At 51.0% G+C, this 17558-nt stretch overlaps 1 protein-coding gene across 3 annotated transcripts in view; it reads right to left on the bottom strand.

Moving 5' to 3' along the window:
• Positions 1-17558, bottom strand: part of kiaa0825 (KIAA0825 ortholog) — an 86486-nt gene that overhangs the window by 14483 nt on the left and 54445 nt on the right. The window contains exon 23 of one of the 3 annotated variants that reach the window (XM_055511238.1): positions 4591-6274. The exons of the other annotated variants lie outside the window; for them this stretch is intronic. Within the exon in view, the coding sequence (XP_055367213.1) occupies positions 6196-6274 (79 nt within the window). The 3' untranslated portion in view covers positions 4591-6195. Of the gene's footprint in view, positions 1-4590; positions 6275-17558 lie in introns of those variants that run through there. 3 annotated transcript variants of the gene reach the window in all.

Below are 17558 nucleotides of genomic sequence, written 5' to 3'. Positions count from 1 at the left end.
TAGCCCCGCGACTGGCCTCGTGCGACGTGGGGGGGAAAAGCTCATGGGTGCTGGTGTAAAACGCTTCTGTCTCCACATAAAAAGCTCTAATTTGACATGTGACATGAATGAAATCATTAACAAGCGGCTGTAAGCTGCCTCTCAGTCCGACCCATGCATCCTCCGTCGCGAACGAAAGCGCCGCCCGCCCGTCGGCCGTTTGCGCGTCCGTTTGTGCGTCCGTTTGTGCGTGCTCAGAAGTGCGAGCAGGCTGCAGACAGTGGCCACTGGGAAATCAAGGAACACTTTGTCATGCATCCTTAAATGTGTGACACTGCGTCTCATGAGACGGCGCCTGATTGGTCTACGAGGCATCGGCGGGTGACGGGTGAGTGATGTCCCCGGGGGGGCGAGGGGGGGCGCGTGCGTGCGTGCGGCTTGGCCGGGGTTAGAGGCGCGGGACAGCGCTGTGACATGTCTGGGTGGCACCCTGTCAAAGCCAGCTGGCAAGTGGTAATGTTGCCATCGGGGAGTCGAACGCCACTCCAGCCTCGGCTTTACCCGATTTACATGCCTTTAACGTTAAACGCGTTCGGCTCGAGAGAGAGAAATGGACCCGCCGGTGTCTTTTATGGGGCGATTTGTTGAGCGAATGACGAAGAGGACAGGGGTCAAACTCCAGGACTTACAATAAACACAGGAAGAAGCCTATAATGGACACGAATGCTTGATCTGTTCAAGTCTGTAATAGTCAAGGTTGGTTGAGACACACTCAAATGATGAATACACCTCAGTCACAGGGAGATAAAGCTTGAGGAATTCTAGTGTGTGTGCACAGTAAATAAGAAGGCGCTGCCCCGACCCTGCCACCATTATGTTGGGTTAAGCCTGCCTTCTTCAACGAGTCCTCACCCTCCACCGTGCGACTGGTGTGTGGCTGCAGTGGAGAAGAGCTGAGATCCAAAACCAACAGGGGGCAGGCATAATTACCGAGCACGTCCCCCATATTTACTATCTCTTAATAAGCTGGTGACACGGAGCAGACAACGGCCTGTCATCTTCGTTTTGCATCTGTCCGTGCACCCCTTTGCCGTCGCACGTTCATCAGCAGATAAGGGCCGGCGCGGCGCGAGGAAGAGTGTTTAACTCTGTCGCACCGGTCCCCGCTCCTGATCGATGGCAACGGCTCCCACCACCCGAGAGGTAGAGCGGGCGAGCGAGCGGGAGAGGGAGCGGGCGAGCGAGACAGTGAGAGAGGAGGAGGATTTACGCTGGCACCGCATTTTTGTCCAATTAATAGATTGCCAGTGTGTTGCGTATTTTGCATGACAAAGGAGGCTAATATTAAACTGCCATTTGTAATGAAAATGCACTTTGCAAATTAAAAAGTGCAGAAACCCAATTTTTCCTACCTCTTTAGGAAATAAACAGTCCTTAACCAATTAAAGCGCATTGTAATAATTCCGTGATTTATTGCAGGTTGTTTAACTTTCAAAACTTGGCTAACCTATATTAAGGTCACAATCCATCATGCCTTGCATGGAGTGCTGTGGAGTAATGGCTGTTGTATTAGCTGCTTTTGATGATAGTATGAAAGAAGTATTAGCACTTGTCAACAAAACTGCTTACAACATAACATTAGCATGCATGAGCTGCATCGCCTATTCATTATCTTGGCAGCTCCACACACGCGGTTACTGCCTTATAAAACATTTTTCCGGGCTGAGAGCACACGCACACTGTTTGGTTTTGTGATAGAGTGGCAACATGCAAACTGTGGGGCGCGTTCCGGTTGCAGTGCAAACAGGCACCGGGAAAGATGAAACGGTCCCCGTGACACACGGGAGAGGGAGGGCGGACGAGCAAGGAGGAGAGAGAAGGAGTGAGGGATGGGGAAGGATAAAGGAGATCTCTCTCCATCTTTGCTTTGATCACTCGTGTTATAAACACACAAAAAAGAATGTCCACTGGCTGACTGAGGAGGGGAGGGGGGGAGGGAGGGAGGGAGGAGATGAAACGGGGGGTGAGAGGGAGTGCATCGCCGTGAAAAGCTACTAGCCGTGTGAGTTTAGCCGAGGCTCAATGATGACTGGCAAGAAAAAAGCTAGTGTAGGTGAATGGCAAAAAACAAAAAAAACAACAACAACAAAAAAAAAAAAACGAGACAGACACAAAACAAGCCGGGCTGAGAGGGTAACATTTGGACGGCTGTCGAGGCAGATCAAATGCGGTAAGTAGCGGCTGATGTGAAAGGCGGTGGGACGGACGTGATGAGGGGTTTGAGAGCGGAAACAGAGAGAGGGGTGGTGGGGGTGGGGGGTGTGGGGGTAACGAGAGGAAGCAGATGTAAACACACAGAAAGAGTCGGCGCTGAAGGGCACGGTGGGGTACCAGCCATAGAGAGGAAGACGCAGAGATGCGGGGCGGTGTGACATGGTGACATTTGCCTCCACAAATGGGCTCTCTGGCTTTAGCCGCGCAGTCTGGTGCGATGCCCCCCGACTGTGAGCCAAGAATGCACTTAGCTCAACAGCAGCAAATGAATGGCCCTGTTTTGACTTCTACCATTACACTCCTTCTCCCTGATAGCTGGTGCCGGGCAGAGTGGGTCTTTGTTGGAGCACAAGGATCCCGGCGTGTTTAAGCATCCCCGCTCCATGGTCTAATTAATGTGTTAAATCCGCAATGGGCTAATTTGTGGATTCAGTCCTCGGTTCCACGGCTCCGGCTCATGTCGTCGGTGGCTTTGAAAAGGCAACAGACGCACCAACCTCTGTACAGTATTACAATTAGAAACGCGGGATCAAACTAATAAAGCCGGGAAGCAGGGGCTAATTTATTCTCCATACGTCCATTTTGATTCCTGGACGTGCGAACGCTCCCGCTGGATCTCCACCGAGCTGTGGAATCGACCCAAAAGGAGCCGTGCGGAACACCTGACAGGCCCGCAAACATGTCAACAACAGGCCATTTAGCAGTTAAAGCCACCGTGCCAGCTATTCAATAGAGCTAATTGCAGCCGCTAAGGATTCTCATATCCTGGGGCACGCGGCTAAACATCAGGCTTATGTTATTTATTTAGCTCTTTTCTGGAAATCAATTTTAGACACATGTGCTCATCCCTTGGAGGGAGCCCGCCGAAATCTTCTCCCTTTGTTAGTCAGAAAGCTCCATTCAGGGGCGGCGCTAACATTAGCTCCTCGGCGTCAGGTGTTTAATGTGCCTGTGTGTGTCCGAGATATGTGGTTAGTGGACTTGTTACAGTAAAACATATAGCGATGTCGATGGAAAAAAAGGGGGAAGCAGAGTCAATTATTAGTGGACACAGAGGGATATGGACAGTTTTGCATTTACTACACAGCCTCTGATCACTCAGCCCCTTTACATCTGTCTCCCTCTTTCCCTCCGTAGCTGCAGCTCCCTGATGATTATTCATGTACGTTTAACTCTCAAACAGCCCCTCATTAACTGTGGCACACTGGGCCATACGTTGGGCCAAATTACGCAGCTCTGACATACACAAACCAGCAGGAGGGAGGGTGGGAGGGACCCGCTGCCCGGGATAAAAAGGGCCCCCGCTCTCTGCGCGCTCCTCTCCAACCGTAGCTAATGGCTGCCAACATACCTGCTTGGTTTTTAAAGCAATCAGCACTTTCACATTTGGAGGAGTGGAGATGGGGGAGGGAGGGGGTTCGAAGACTGAGAAGAAAAGGAGTGAAGGGGGGGGTGAACACACTGTGTCAGAGTTGGACCATTAAACACGCGGGTGAGAGAAAGTGGGTGAAGAGCTAAAATGCGTACTTAAGGCCAGGGCTTCACGGGACAGAACTCATCCTGGACCTCCGCTATCAGCTGTCAAACGTTAAACTGAGCCATGAAAAAAAAAAAAAAAAAAGACAAGCCTCCTAATGCTGTGCAGTATGCAGCATTTCACGTCTACACTAAACTGGGCCATTTTGCTAATCTTAATAGAGCCCAGCTTTAGTATGAGCTTTATTATGTACGGAAACATCAGACTGAGATCAAGAGAAGGAGCCAGATTTCAGATTGTGGTTCCGAAGGTTTCCAAAGAGAGAAGGTCATAAAATAGGAAACATGGGGATGTGGTTGAGCGATTGCATTGCTAATGACTAATGAAGTCATCCAGGAGATTACAAAGAGGAGGAAAGTCTAGATGAAAAACAGGAAAAACAGTTGTACAATCCAATAATAGCTGGTAAAAGTAGGCACTGAGCTGTGATAAGAGGAACAATACCTTCTCTCATTGCTACAATCGTACTCGCGTTCGAGTCAAGAGAACAATCAAAACCTCTTTATTCATTAACAGCTGATGTCCTAATAACAGTGATCACAGTTAAATAGTGAAATAGTATAACAACAGATCTCGGGAACTGACAAATCAGGCCTTAAAGCAACAGAGAAATGAGTCCTTGAATATGCAATCACCACTACATCGAGGTGATTAGTCTCTGTCTCACGGCCTGGGCCACCACACACACACACACACACGCACGCACGCACGCACACACACACACACACACACACACACACACACACACACACACACACACACACACACACACAAATAACATTAGAGTCTACGCAATACTTAGACTAGAACAAACAGACCCGCGTTTGAATCTGAGGTTCTGAACTCAAGTCTAAATGTCTGTAGGTCTCAGCGCGTTGGTCCTGATTGACCTCGCCTGTCGCTCGCTGACAGCCGGGAGTGGTTCCAGCAGGCCCGCGACCCCCTCTGAGGATAACGGATGGATGGCGGGAGAGGAGGCGACGGTGGGCGAGGTGCTGCAGGTGGCTCGCGTCCGCAACAACCGCACAAGAAAGGGAACAAACGGTTGATGAAGGCCGTGCACAGCGCTCGCATCCTGGAGGCTCGTGCAGAAATAAACAGTCAGAGAGGAGCAGAGGCCCCCGATGATGCGTGTATGTTTTGGAACCGGACTCCTGACGCGACCCGCCGAGAACTGCATCACGCCCACAAGACGCATACGTTGAGCGTTTGTCGAGTGAAACCGGCACCGTAACAAAAACAGCCCAGATCCTTCAGCTGCATCCAGTGTATAGAAGCGTCAGTCAATGAGCTTTAAATGAGACAGATTACCGCGGCGCACACGTGTCACCGGCGCCGCGCCGCAATAAGACCGAGTGTGGGAGAAGAAGTTCAGAATGACCTCAGCCATCGACTCAACGCAACGCAGCCATTACAAATCAGCCTTTATTGAACTGCGTGCTGGAAATCACTCACCGCAGCTTCTCCCCGCGCGTCGTTGGGCAATCAAATCAAAATGCGCCCTAATTTGACAGTTGCTATGTGAGTGACCTCCGCATAATGTGAATAACTACCTTTTATTACGAGGAAGAATTGAGACTAATTCTACGTAGCCTGACACATCTGAGGTTGGACCTTAAGGGGGGGGGGGGGTTGCCATATGCTCAGTATATGACAGCTAAATCCCAGCGACGTAGAAGTGTGTGGGGATGAATCCAGTGTGTGTGTGTGTGTGTGTGTGTGTGTGTGTGAGCGCCACAGATGTTGCGGTGTGAGGTCTGCTGCAGATGGCTCTAGGCGTTTACGTGCCCCGTGCTCTCCCTCCAGCGAGAGCGGCACCATCACACACGTCTACCTGGATGGGAGATGACACGAGCAGACCACCACCGCCACCGCCGCCACCGGGGGCACTCACACGCTCCATACCCACGAGCTCACCCTCGGCTGTTTCCACACCATTAAAGCCAGTGCGCGGGGCGACGCATATTCCCAGTTGCTGCGGCTTTGATGTGTGAGCCTGCTGAATCAGACTTTGATTAAACGCTGGTTATTCATTGTTTTCTGCGCGCGCTTTATGTCATTACCATCACATGCGCGCACGTCAACAAACACATGTAAATAGCAGCTGCAGCAGAGCCACGAGTCAATAAGGCAAAATCACAGGGTGCTTGGAAAGACGACGTCTTTGTAGCGGAGCATTCAAACATAGCTCAGAACACAGGACTCTCTCTCTCCCTCTCGCTCCCGCTTCCTCCCCTGTTTGTCGGCGCCTCTCCTTGTTTCCCCGCTCCTCGCCGGGTAAAGGTGGCCTCTGGGGAGAGCGTGGCCTCGGGGGATTTGTCTTAGTGCAGAGTGCCACCTTGTTGTCAAGGCTGTAATGACACATTTCTCTCAAACCCACTGGTGACAGGCGCTTGAAATAAACGTCACTGCTCGTTGCGGTGCATGGAGGGATGACGGCGGCGATGGAGAGGGAGGGGAGGGGGTGGACGGGCCGGCGAGGTCCTGTAATAAGAGAGTGGCAGCTCAGACGTGACCTCCGTGACCTCATGGAGCCTTTGCTTTTGAGTATGTAAACTCTCTATAAGATCATTTCTGTAGGAAGATAAGTTAAAGACCTACTATCTCCCTTTTGGCTTGCAACAAGTGAGTGTCTCTTCAGTGAGACAACTAACTTTTGTCGTTTTATGCCTTTTTTAATGAAAGAAGTCTACGAGGCCTCGTAGACGTCAAAGTGTTTCATATACAGTATAATCATATTCAACTATGACCGTATTATTAGTCTAAGCATCACTAAAGCTGCCAGAGACAGGCAGACAAGGAATCAATAGAATACTTATACAACTGTAAACGACCATCGTAAAAACTACTTTGTACAGCGACGGAGAGGGAGCACGGTGCACATGCACATCCAGTAATGTGTTCATTACCGTGTGAGAAATCACAATGCAGACAGCAGCCTTCTCGTCAGAGCCTTTTGCTGGATGCAGCGGTTAATTAAATGAGGAAATGCAGGACGCGGGAGAGAAACGGAGGCAAAGTCAGGAAGGACCGAGGGGTGATTGTTAACAGGACATCTGGCACGAGCTTGTTTCTGTCTGGGAGACGGCAGAAGGGAGGGCGAGATAGCGGCCACGAGCACTTGACCTTCCACGTGTCCGACTGGCACAGCCTCGCGCGCGCACGGAGGCGAGGCGCGGGCGTACAAGCGCATACATATGCAAGAGTGCGGCCGCTCGGTCCGAGAACAGGTTCCCGGGGAGCGGCGGGGAACGGTGTGAAGGTGAGCGACGCGGCCGGAGGAGAGCGCTGCGGCGGCGGCAGCGGCGGCTTCCTTCCACGAAAAAAAAAAAACACGTGCACGCGTACGTGCACACGTGCATAAACTATGTGCCCTGAGAGACGCTGCAGTGATACTATGGCCCTCAGCACAACTCCCATGAGCCTCGCTGCCCCCTCCGTGACCACGGCTGCTCGCTCTCCAGCTCTGACGCGCTCCCCGTCGCACGCACATGAACGCAAACGGTAGAAAAGGAGCAGCGCAGAGGATGAGAGAGAGAGAGAGAGAGCTCTGCATAGAAATGTAGCGCACGCGCTTTGCTATATGAAAAAGTGTTTCACAAGCATCTGTGCGAGCTGCTTCTCACCGTAACTGGGCTCCGTCCACCTACAGCAAACACCAAAACGACGTACAGTAACATTCCAGATTCATGTAAACACGCTCCCATTTCACATATATAACATAAAACGGATTCAACTTCATGCAATGCCCCCCTGCTTTTACTGTTGTAAACATCTGGTGTCAGGTTGGTCTTTCATGAGTAAAAATCCTTTTGGTGCACAGGAGGACATGCATTTTAAATTTCCAGCAGCCCCACCAGCAGTTTGATTGGAATAAACATAAGAGGAAATGAGTGGTTAGCATTTGCACCGTGGCTGCGGGAAGGGAAAAAAAAAGTGCCACCGACAGAAACTCATACTTTAGCAATTTCGCCGCTAAGTGATCTCCTGGAAGTGCAAACCAAAAACACCGCAGCTCCGCGCAGATATGAGCACAGCTTCATAGGGGAAAACAGAACAAACCCGGGCCCCTCGTGGGCCACGCGTCGCCTCTGCGCCAATCAGCATCCGGGCTTTAAGTTAACCTGGGCGACGGCGGCCGAGGCGCGGATCAAATACGTGGAGGTGAATTACAAGGGGGTGGGGGGTGACAAGGAAAAACCAACACTAATGTCCTCGGCATCAAAGACTAATTGAGATTTCGGAATCATGAAAAAATGGTGTTTTACTGGTGCTTGGAAAAAAACACAGACGTGGAGGAAACGACGGGAAGCGGAGGAGAGAGAGAAACAAGGGATGGGGAGAGGAGAGAGAGAGAGAGAGAGAGAGAGGGAAGTCTGGAGGGAGGTGACAGTGGTGTATGTGGCTGTGCTGTCTGTCTGACCTGATTGCAAATAAGCAAAGGAGCTCCGCTGCGGCCCAGAAGCACTTCTTCATTCATACAACTCCTCTCCCTCGCACACGCACACGCACACGCACACACACACACACAGCCCATCCCTTTAATAAGACTCCTTAATGGTGGCTAAGCGCACACGCCGCAGCCGCGGAGCGCGTATGTGCGCGCACACGCATGCATGCGTGGAGAGAGGGGAGAAGAAGAGGGAGGAAGGAGAAGCGCTGCCGTAGCGAGACGGCGAGGAAACGGTGGGTGGGGGGGAGGCGGGCAAGGAGGGAGGGGCAACGGTGGGTTTTCAAGACGCATTTGCAATTTAAAACACGGTTTGGTATAATGAAAATGTAAAGCAGTGGTTTTATTTTATTCAGTGTGGCAGGTTCAGATTCCCAGAGAAGCTCCACTTGAGCAATCAGTCCATTAATAATTGAATTTTGCTCAGGAGCTGTGCGCGGTTGTGTATGCGAGTATATGAGTGTGTGTGTGTGTGTGTGTGTGTGTGTGTGTGTGTGTGTGTGTGTGTGTGTACTGCAAGTGAGCGTGTGAAAGTGCAATGCGACGGACCGCTCTTCTCTGTCCAGCCGCTGACCTTAATATGAAGCAGCCAATTAAAAGGCCTTTATTTAATTGCCGGGTGACGAGCCGCCGCCACCGCGCTCTGCCGCCGCCTGGCACCGCGGCGGCAGTGCAGGGCCGGGGGACGACGCACGCATCAGGACCCTCCTCCTGGAGATTCCCACAGGAAACAGGGCTGTGGCTGTGCGGCACGAGACAATATTGCGTTTCTTTGGAATCAGCAAACAGTACAGTTGTATTGTAAAAGTGTGTATCTACATATGAAAACGCTGCCACATCCCACATGTACAGTACAGTAAGCTTCAAGGGCTGTGCAGAGAAATGTCAATTTTCTCATCTTTGAGCCCCGGCTTGTCCTTCATCATCCTTCATCCTCTTTCTCTCCAGGCCCTAGCTCCTCCATTGCTGCTCTCTGCCTCGCTCTCATCTCCCTCCCTTCTCCATCTCCCTCCCTCTCTCTCTCTCTCTCTCTCTCTCTCCCCGGCTGTCAGAGAGTATCAGATCAGTAGTTAGATCCATGGCCGAGGCCAGGCCGGCCTCTCCGCTCTCAGCACTCTACCACAACACATCATTACAGCTGACAGCAGGACTTCACAACACCGCGAACGCAACCGTGCGCGCAGACACACACGCGTCTGCGAGTCGGGCGCGCTCTCTCGCTCACCGGTTGTTACAAAACAGGAGTCTTCTACGCCTTTAACACCGTCTAATTGAATGCGTCTTTGCACGATTCGCATTTACTCAACATCTGCTTTGTCTTGCAGGTCAAATAGTTTCTGAGCGCATCAGAACAGATCGCCTGGACAGGTTTCACAAAGCGGAGGTTTATAAAACAAAAAAATAAATAAAGAAATAAAAAAAAAGGAGAAGGGTGGAGGCGTGGGAGGAGGGGGGGGGGGGGGGGGTGGTTCCAAAACCAACAGCAGCAATATGCCAGCGCTGGCGGGCAGAGTTAGCCTCTGCATGGCACTTCCAAAGAGAGGGGGAGTCCCTGATACGAGCCAGGAGGGACGCCTGATGAGTATCTGCTCCCACGTGTGGGCGGATATGTTTTAAAGCCAGGCTGGGGACGTTGGAGCTAAAGAGGAGTTCACGCCCACACACACACACGCACACGCACACGCACACACACACACACACACACACACACACACACACACACACACACACACACACACACACACACAGGACAATACACCTGAGACTGTACAGTACACGATCACCATGTACAACAACAAATCTAACACCTCGCCCACTTTGATGGGCGGCGGATTGGGGGGGGGGGACGCCGCTCCAGCTGGGGGGCTGCTGTGCAGGTGAGTGTCTACGGGAGGGGGGGACGCGCTGATCCGGGACACGGTGCCCGGAATTAAAATGAAAAAAAAAAAAAAGGGCTGCCTTCCCTCCCCTTTGGTGTGATGACAGGAGGAGAGTGGAGGGAAAAACAAAACACACTAATCTTCTGGCTTCGCAGGAAGCCACAAAGCATCATTTACACAGCGGAGCTAACAGGAGAGCACCGGGCTTCCTGATTTGCAGCGAGCAGCCTTGTTCTGGATAGAGATATTCAGACTGTCAGTATAAACTGCTTCTGTTTTCGTTTTGCATTTATTTCAATGCCAGACTCAGGGCATAAATTTTTCATCACCTGCTAAGCTATGAATAAAAGATTAAAAAAGGGAACTGAGAGGGGAGTGGAGGGGAGGGAGGGGAGGAACACGGGGGGAGGAAGGGGAGGAGAGAGAGAGAGGGAGAAGAAGGAGAGGTGCAAGAAAGTCCTAACAGATGTGGCGCATGTGGCGCAGCGTGCACAGCAAGGAGGGCTCTGTTGCTTCTCCTCTTTGCTCCCACCTGTCCAGTACCCCCCACCACCCCCCACCACCCCCCATCCCAATATACCTCCAGGAAGAGAGCAGTGGCTGCGGCGCGGGGTAAAGACACTATAATGAGCAGGAGGCAGAGGAGCATCTCACCTTGGCTTTTTATAGGATTACCTGAGAGGTGAACTCTCTGCTCTGTGAGCGGATTCATCAGCACATCCCCTCTCTCTCTCTCTCTCTCTCTCTCAGTCGCTCGCCCTCTCTCCCTCTCTCTCTCTCTCCCCCTTAGTCACTCGCCCTCTTGCTCTCTCTCTCTCTCTCTCTCAGTCGCTCGCCCTCTCTCTCTCTCTCTCTCTCTCAGTCGCTCGCCCTCTCTCTCTCTCTCTCTCTCTCCCCCTCAGTCACTCGCCCTCTTGCTCTCTCTCTCTCTCCCTTGCCCGCTCTGCCCTCAGCGCTCTTTGACAGGCAGGGCGAGAGTGAGATGTCGAAGAGCAGCCAGAAAAATCTCAGCAACACAGAGCTGACAGGTTCAGGTGTGGGTTAAAGAAGGGAGAAGAGGAGACGGATGGAGGAAAGCGCGGGGAAACGAGCGGGTAGGAAAAAAAAAAAAAAAAAAAGAAACCCCGCTTCCCCCCCGCTTCCCCCCCCGCTCCCTCTTCCCTCGCCAGGTTATGAGGCTGTGCATTGCGCCTCATATGGACTATGACGGTTTAAATCCGCATATACCTCACACCACCACCCCCCACCTCACCCCCACCCCGGCAGAATCGTCGCGCGCCGAGACCAACCGGTGTCCCTCGCGCTGTCGGATCCTGCGACAGACGAGCAGACGCGGCGTTTCCAGTGTGTCCTGCAGCAAACGAGCAACAAACATGCACATCTGTAAACAGCAGAAGCTATTTTACACGTTGTTCGTCTTTTTTTTGACACACTGTACCTGCTTTTAGAACGCGTCACCCCATTCGCTGCTTTCATTCTGGTTTATTAGGGTCTGACAGGAATAAGCCATAAAAATAGCGGGATTGCGAACGTGACGAACCTGAGTGCATCAGCCGTGTACTTATACTACAGAGTACACGCTGTACACGGTCGTACTGTGACGACATTGTCTCAGCAACTGTAAAACAGACAAAGTTTAGCGCTTGTGAACGCAGAAGCAGAAGCAGAAGCAGAGGCAGAGGCAGAGCGCTCAGCAGCTGCGTGAGCTAGCTCGCTAACAGCTAGCTTGCATCCTTCCAGGCGTGTGTGTAACTCATGGACTCACACGTCGGAAGCCTCATATACAGCATGAAGCCGGAAGGCTGCGTATGCGTGTAGGGTAAATGCACCTCTGCAGTAATTTTTCCCACCAGGATTTATGCTCCTTGTAGCAATTCGGAATAATGATCGCGAGGCCAGCGTCGACTTTGTGCATCTGACTTTGTGTTACTGTTGCCTGCTTGATCCTACTTTACTGTCCAGGCCGACTTTTACAGAGCTGGACAGTTAAAGGCTGAATTAGACAGAGCTTCAATGCTCGTGCCTCCAGTTTAGCCTTTTTCCCGGCTTCTCCATCACATGTCTCCACATCACCACCTTCCTGTTTCCCCTCCTTTTCCTTGAGTTCCTGTGTCACCGTCGCTCCATCCTTCCCATCCTTGAACATGTCTCATCCTTCATTAGGCAAGGCGAGGCTAATGTCCTAGTGGGGCACATTCAAAAGTCGAAGTGCTTCTCATTTGGAAGAATCACAAAAAACGAAAAAACTGAATATTATATTATAATATTATATATTACAATATCCACATGCAGATATTCAGTTTCAAACACAATTCACGGTAACTAAATGCACCACTACACTATAGGGAATGCAGTTCTTGACTAGCGGGCAGGTCTGATGAGGCTGTAGCTAGCGAGCAGGTCAGAAATACTCTCCTATGATGTCAGAGCAAACCCAGCCAGTCCTCCCTCCAACGCCATCTCCTCTCAGTATGAAATAAGGGTGAAGGCCATGCCAGGAGGAGCTGGCATCCACCTGTCACCCCGCCATTCGCGCTTCCTCCTTCTGCCAGCCTGCTTAATCAAATTACCCCCCACACCCATGCACATGTGAGCCCATTTCTCAATCAGCCTCCCTCCTCCCCATCTCCCAAACCTTGCCCCATTCGTCCCCTTCATCCGCCAGCTACCTCGCTACCTCACTTCCTCGCTAGCGGTAGCGGCGGCTGAGGCTGCGGTTTCAGTCTTAATTAAATTTCCCTCCTCTTTCCCTGCTTCCTGCCTGGTGCACCCGCTTTGCCCGCGCTCCAAATGTCAACGGGACTTGGGCACATGGAGCGGCATCTGGTGCCACATCGCCCGACGTGCGCGCCTACGAAAGAGCTCGCAGCGTGCCGAGTGAACCTGGAGCGCCGCCAGGCCGGCAGCTACTCGCTACCTAAGTGCCGCGGCGCCAGTCGAGTGCCCGTTGGGCCGGGCGCCCGCCCGCATCACCGCGCCGCTCGCATGCATACGCACGCTGGCACCTTCAACCCCCAATGGCACGGGGCGATGACAGGGAAACAGAAGGGCCTCGCCTTGCTGAGGCAGCCCCTGCCCCCAGCACGTACTGTACAGCTACTTACCTAACCCCAGAGCCAGAACGCGCCTCTCATCCCTGGCAGCGACGCACGAACAAGGTGGGTGCTGCAAAGAGAGGGATGATCGCATCCCTGTGTCTGGCACACGCTTTATAGTAAGTGATGGAGTCACGTCTCCAGAGGCACACGCTAACGCAGGTGTTCTGGCAGATCCTTTGTCCGATATGTTTGGACGGAGCCTGGTCGCATAAGCATAAAAACACTACACACACGCTATGCTATTACTACCAACCAATGCAACCAGGTGGTCATCAGAGGACGATGGGGGAGAGTAAAACTGAAGCTAATGTAAGAAAGATGGAATGATGAAGGTAACGAATACCTTGAGCTCAGCTCATTTAGATTAAACTACATTATTCCTTCTCCTTTCAGACTTTCATACAGTTTAGGGCTGAATCTCAGTTAGAGTCCATCTCCAAGTGCAGATGAGAATGTGAACTGGGCCCATACAGGATAAAACACATCAAACTACTAGTTCAGGGCCAGTGAGGAGCCAAATGCACCAGTTACTGTAGCCATGAGACCGCCTCCATCTACAGCTGAGGCGTTGTGAGCTGTGTTCAGGTACCTGTCACTTGTGATGTAATTGGATTTGCCTGGATTTAGACAAGTGTGTGGCTTTGACTTGGCTTATTTCAAGATCACCTTCTCTCTATTATCAACTAAATGCATGACCACGTCTCCCTACTTTGCCTAAATGACAGTATGGTGGACAATGTAATATTTTAACAGCGGCGTTATCTTCCTAAATGTGTAAAATAATACAAATGCGCACCAGACTGTAGCTCATTTGTTAACTTCACAAGCCTTAATGTGACGGAGGTCTTAGCAGTTGCATATGAAAACAGATGCAGCCATGCAGACAGAGACGCTGATAGAAATGGAGGCTGGAAGCTGAAGGGAACGCGCTAAACAGAAAATCTATTGGCTTGTTTGCGGAGGAGATGCCCGGCGCTGTTTGTTTGCTGCTTGTCTTTCTATTGACTGGGATAATCAGAGAGAGATCATCTGTGGCAGGAAAGCACACAACCTCGCTCCGTGGCTGCCAGTGAAGATGTAAACACACAGACAAGGACGGCACAGCTTTTCAGCCACACATGAAGTGATGCGCGGTGATTTGAACGCGCCGGACGCGCATTACAGTTCTGTGATTTCCAATGTGCTGGTAATATATTTATGAAGACCAGACGTGGCGGCGCCAAACGTTTGTCTGTGTGTATATATGTGAAGTTGTGTGTGTGTGTGTACATATTGTAAGACGCCCACTCGGAGCGTGACCGGGACTTATACGAGTGTCTGGATCTGGAGTTTTTCCAGCTCCGAGCAGGACGGGAGGTGAGACAGAGTTCATTAAGAGGCTTCAAGGCACCTACAGTTCACTTGTCTCTCTAAGCATCAACACGGGACAGTGGGGAGAAGGAGGAGGAGAATGGGAGCAGCGAGGCTTCTTTTACGGTGGATAACATCATGAGCTACGTGTTTCTAAATTTTCATAGAAAACTTTATATTGCAGTCGAGTTTTTAAAAAGTGTTCCAATTCTAGCAACAGTTTTTTTTTTTTTGGCTGTCCAATAAGTTCATGTTCTATATAATAATGCAAAGATATTTATATAATATATCACATGCTGATGCATACGCCGATATGGTTCCATTCCACAAAACAGATATTTATAATAATTTAGGCTTAACTTAAGCCTGCTTCTAGCACTTAGACTTACATAATTAATGAGGTTTAATAGTGGTCACTTTCTGGTTTTCCGCACTCAGTGTGCGTTTGTACCTGTGCCCCTGTCTTGCTCACAATCAGAGCTAAGGCTAATAAATATGCTCCTATAATCCCGTTGCTGGTGTCATCCAAGTGTCACTCCTGGACATAAGGCAGGGTGACGGCGGGGCGTCCCCCTTGTGTGCGCTTAATTTGACTTTGCACGGATGAATGCGCGGTTGGGACTTACGTGGACGCGTGTGTTTATCTGCGTGCGCGCGTGCGTCTGTGGGACTGATTAAGACGCGCTCCTCTCTGGTGCGATGAGACACCTGGTCTGAGTGGGAAAATGGGCCGTGGGCCACGGGGCCGAGAGGGAAGGCAAAGAAGGGAAAGCAGGGGGAGGCAGAGGGGGGAGGCAGAGGGGGGGAGACGACCGTCATCCACTTCCGCACCAAGAGGACTTTCGGTTTGGCCAACAGTCAGATTAGACTGAGGCACATGGCATCGGAGGAGAGAGGCACTGCTGCCAAGCTATTAGGTAACACTGCCTGGGCAAACACACAAATTGGCCTATTATAGTAATATAGCAACATAAGACTTCAAAAGACTCTGACAAAACTACCACTAATATAGGAGGCGCTGTTCATGTTGGTCAGTCATATTCATAAATGTCATCCGGCTCATCTGTGTGTGTGATTATTAGATGCTTATGTCAAACGAGACAAGGCATGAGTGCTGGAGCAACGGAGCATCAGTTACGGTCACGTTAGCGGGTGGACGATGAACTCCAGTGATGTACGGTTGCGGCTGAGCCCAGTGCACGAGGCTCATAGGCCTCAACACAAACCCAGAGGCAGCGCGCAGCGGAGAAGTAACAAAGCTGAGCGGCCACGGCAGACTTCATGGTGTCTGCTTAGACTTAGAGTAATTGCCGCATGTCTGTCATCACCACCAAGGCGAAGAAAATGTCTTCCTCAGCTGCTCCCTGTCTGTTTTGTTCGCCGCACTTGTGCAAAGTGGGAGAAAATAAGTGTCATTCATTGAAAGCGGCTATTCATCCCATGACAGCTTCATATCTGTGAGTTGGGGGGAGGCCACCCCAAAATCCTCCTTTCTAGTGGTAACGCCTTTGACAGGGTGCTAAAAAAAAGGCTCCACCTCTTTGTCCAAGCACAACTAAGCACACACACACACACACACACACGTATATTATAGACCTGCACACACACACACACACACCTACGTGCCTCTCTAATAAGTTTTTACACACCCACTCAACAATGCATGAGGAGCACCATTTACACACACACACACACACACACACACACACACACAAACACACACACACACACACACACACAGAGCAGTGAAGTCTGTGCCGAGTGAATGGGTGCCCTTTTTAACCCCGCTCAGCAAGTGTCCCTGCCTTAATGCAGCTGATCATGTAGTTGGAAGACACAGACAGACAGACAGACAGACAGACAGACAGACAGACAGACAGACAGACAGACAGACAGACAGACAGACAGACAGACAGACAGACAGACAGACAGACAAACAGACGCAAACATACTGTGAAGCTGAGTACAAGGCCTTTCCAGTAATATACAGCTATACCTGTCTGTCCGTCAGCGCCTGACCCTGTCTCACACTCTCTGCCTCCTTCACCCTCACTCTTATATTCAGCAGGCAAATGGGTCAGTTGCCATGGTAACAACAGAGAGGCCAGGGTTCTCTGACACCATTGAGGAAGTAGAAGTCATTCCCCCTCATTCAACTGAATCACGTAGTGCCGTGGCCGTGGGTTGGACTCTGCTGGGTGGGGCTGGATAGGTGTGGACAAGCACGTGAGTAAATATGAATCCGACGCAGTCAGGTTAGGTGAGTCCATGCAAGAATGACAACGCGACGCCACGCTCACTGCCCAGTGCAGGAGCTACACCTGTGACAGGAGGCGAACATGATCCCTGCTGTTACAGAACAAACCATGAGGAGGACACAATTGAAAATGGTAAACATATGCACCGATGATGGGATTTTGGCATCTACAGCCGAAGAAGCCTATGACCACGTCTATATACATCCCATGTTTGGAAAGTGCCCAGTGTTTAACCTTAGGATTGTGACCTTTTGACCTCCCCATCAGCCCATAGCCCTCCTGACCACTATGCTTACTCGTGCTGCAGAGACAGGCTGATGGTGCACTCCCTTGAATATTTTAATGACCTATGAAATATTAATACGCTGCACTGAGATGATGAGTAGAAGAAGTAAGAGATGGGGGACATTGCTGCTACTGTGGTTGGGCTACAAGGAAGACACAAAGCAAGGTAGAGTTGGTGGAGGGAGCCTGTACAGTAAGTATACTTCGGGTTAATGTAGGCTCTTTGACAAAAAAAACATCACAAACCGCTTTTAATAGAAACTGAGTATCAATACAAGTTCCACATGCTTCTCAACATGTCAGCTCCGCTTTGTCAAAACTGCCATGAAGCAGCCATGACTTGTTGCCATTATCTGAGATTACTGTGTAACTAGCGTAGTGCCATAGAGAGAGAGAGCGCGGGAGAGTGAGTTAGGAGAGAGCGAGAGAGAGAGAGAGAGAGAGAGG

The sequence above is a fragment of the Betta splendens genome, chromosome 9, assembly GCF_900634795.4.
Source record: "Betta splendens chromosome 9, fBetSpl5.4, whole genome shotgun sequence".
In the NCBI taxonomy this organism is placed as follows: domain Eukaryota; kingdom Metazoa; phylum Chordata; class Actinopteri; order Anabantiformes; family Osphronemidae; genus Betta; species Betta splendens.
Note: the sequence above shows the minus strand (reverse complement) of the source record. Positions and strands in the feature narration are given on the sequence as shown.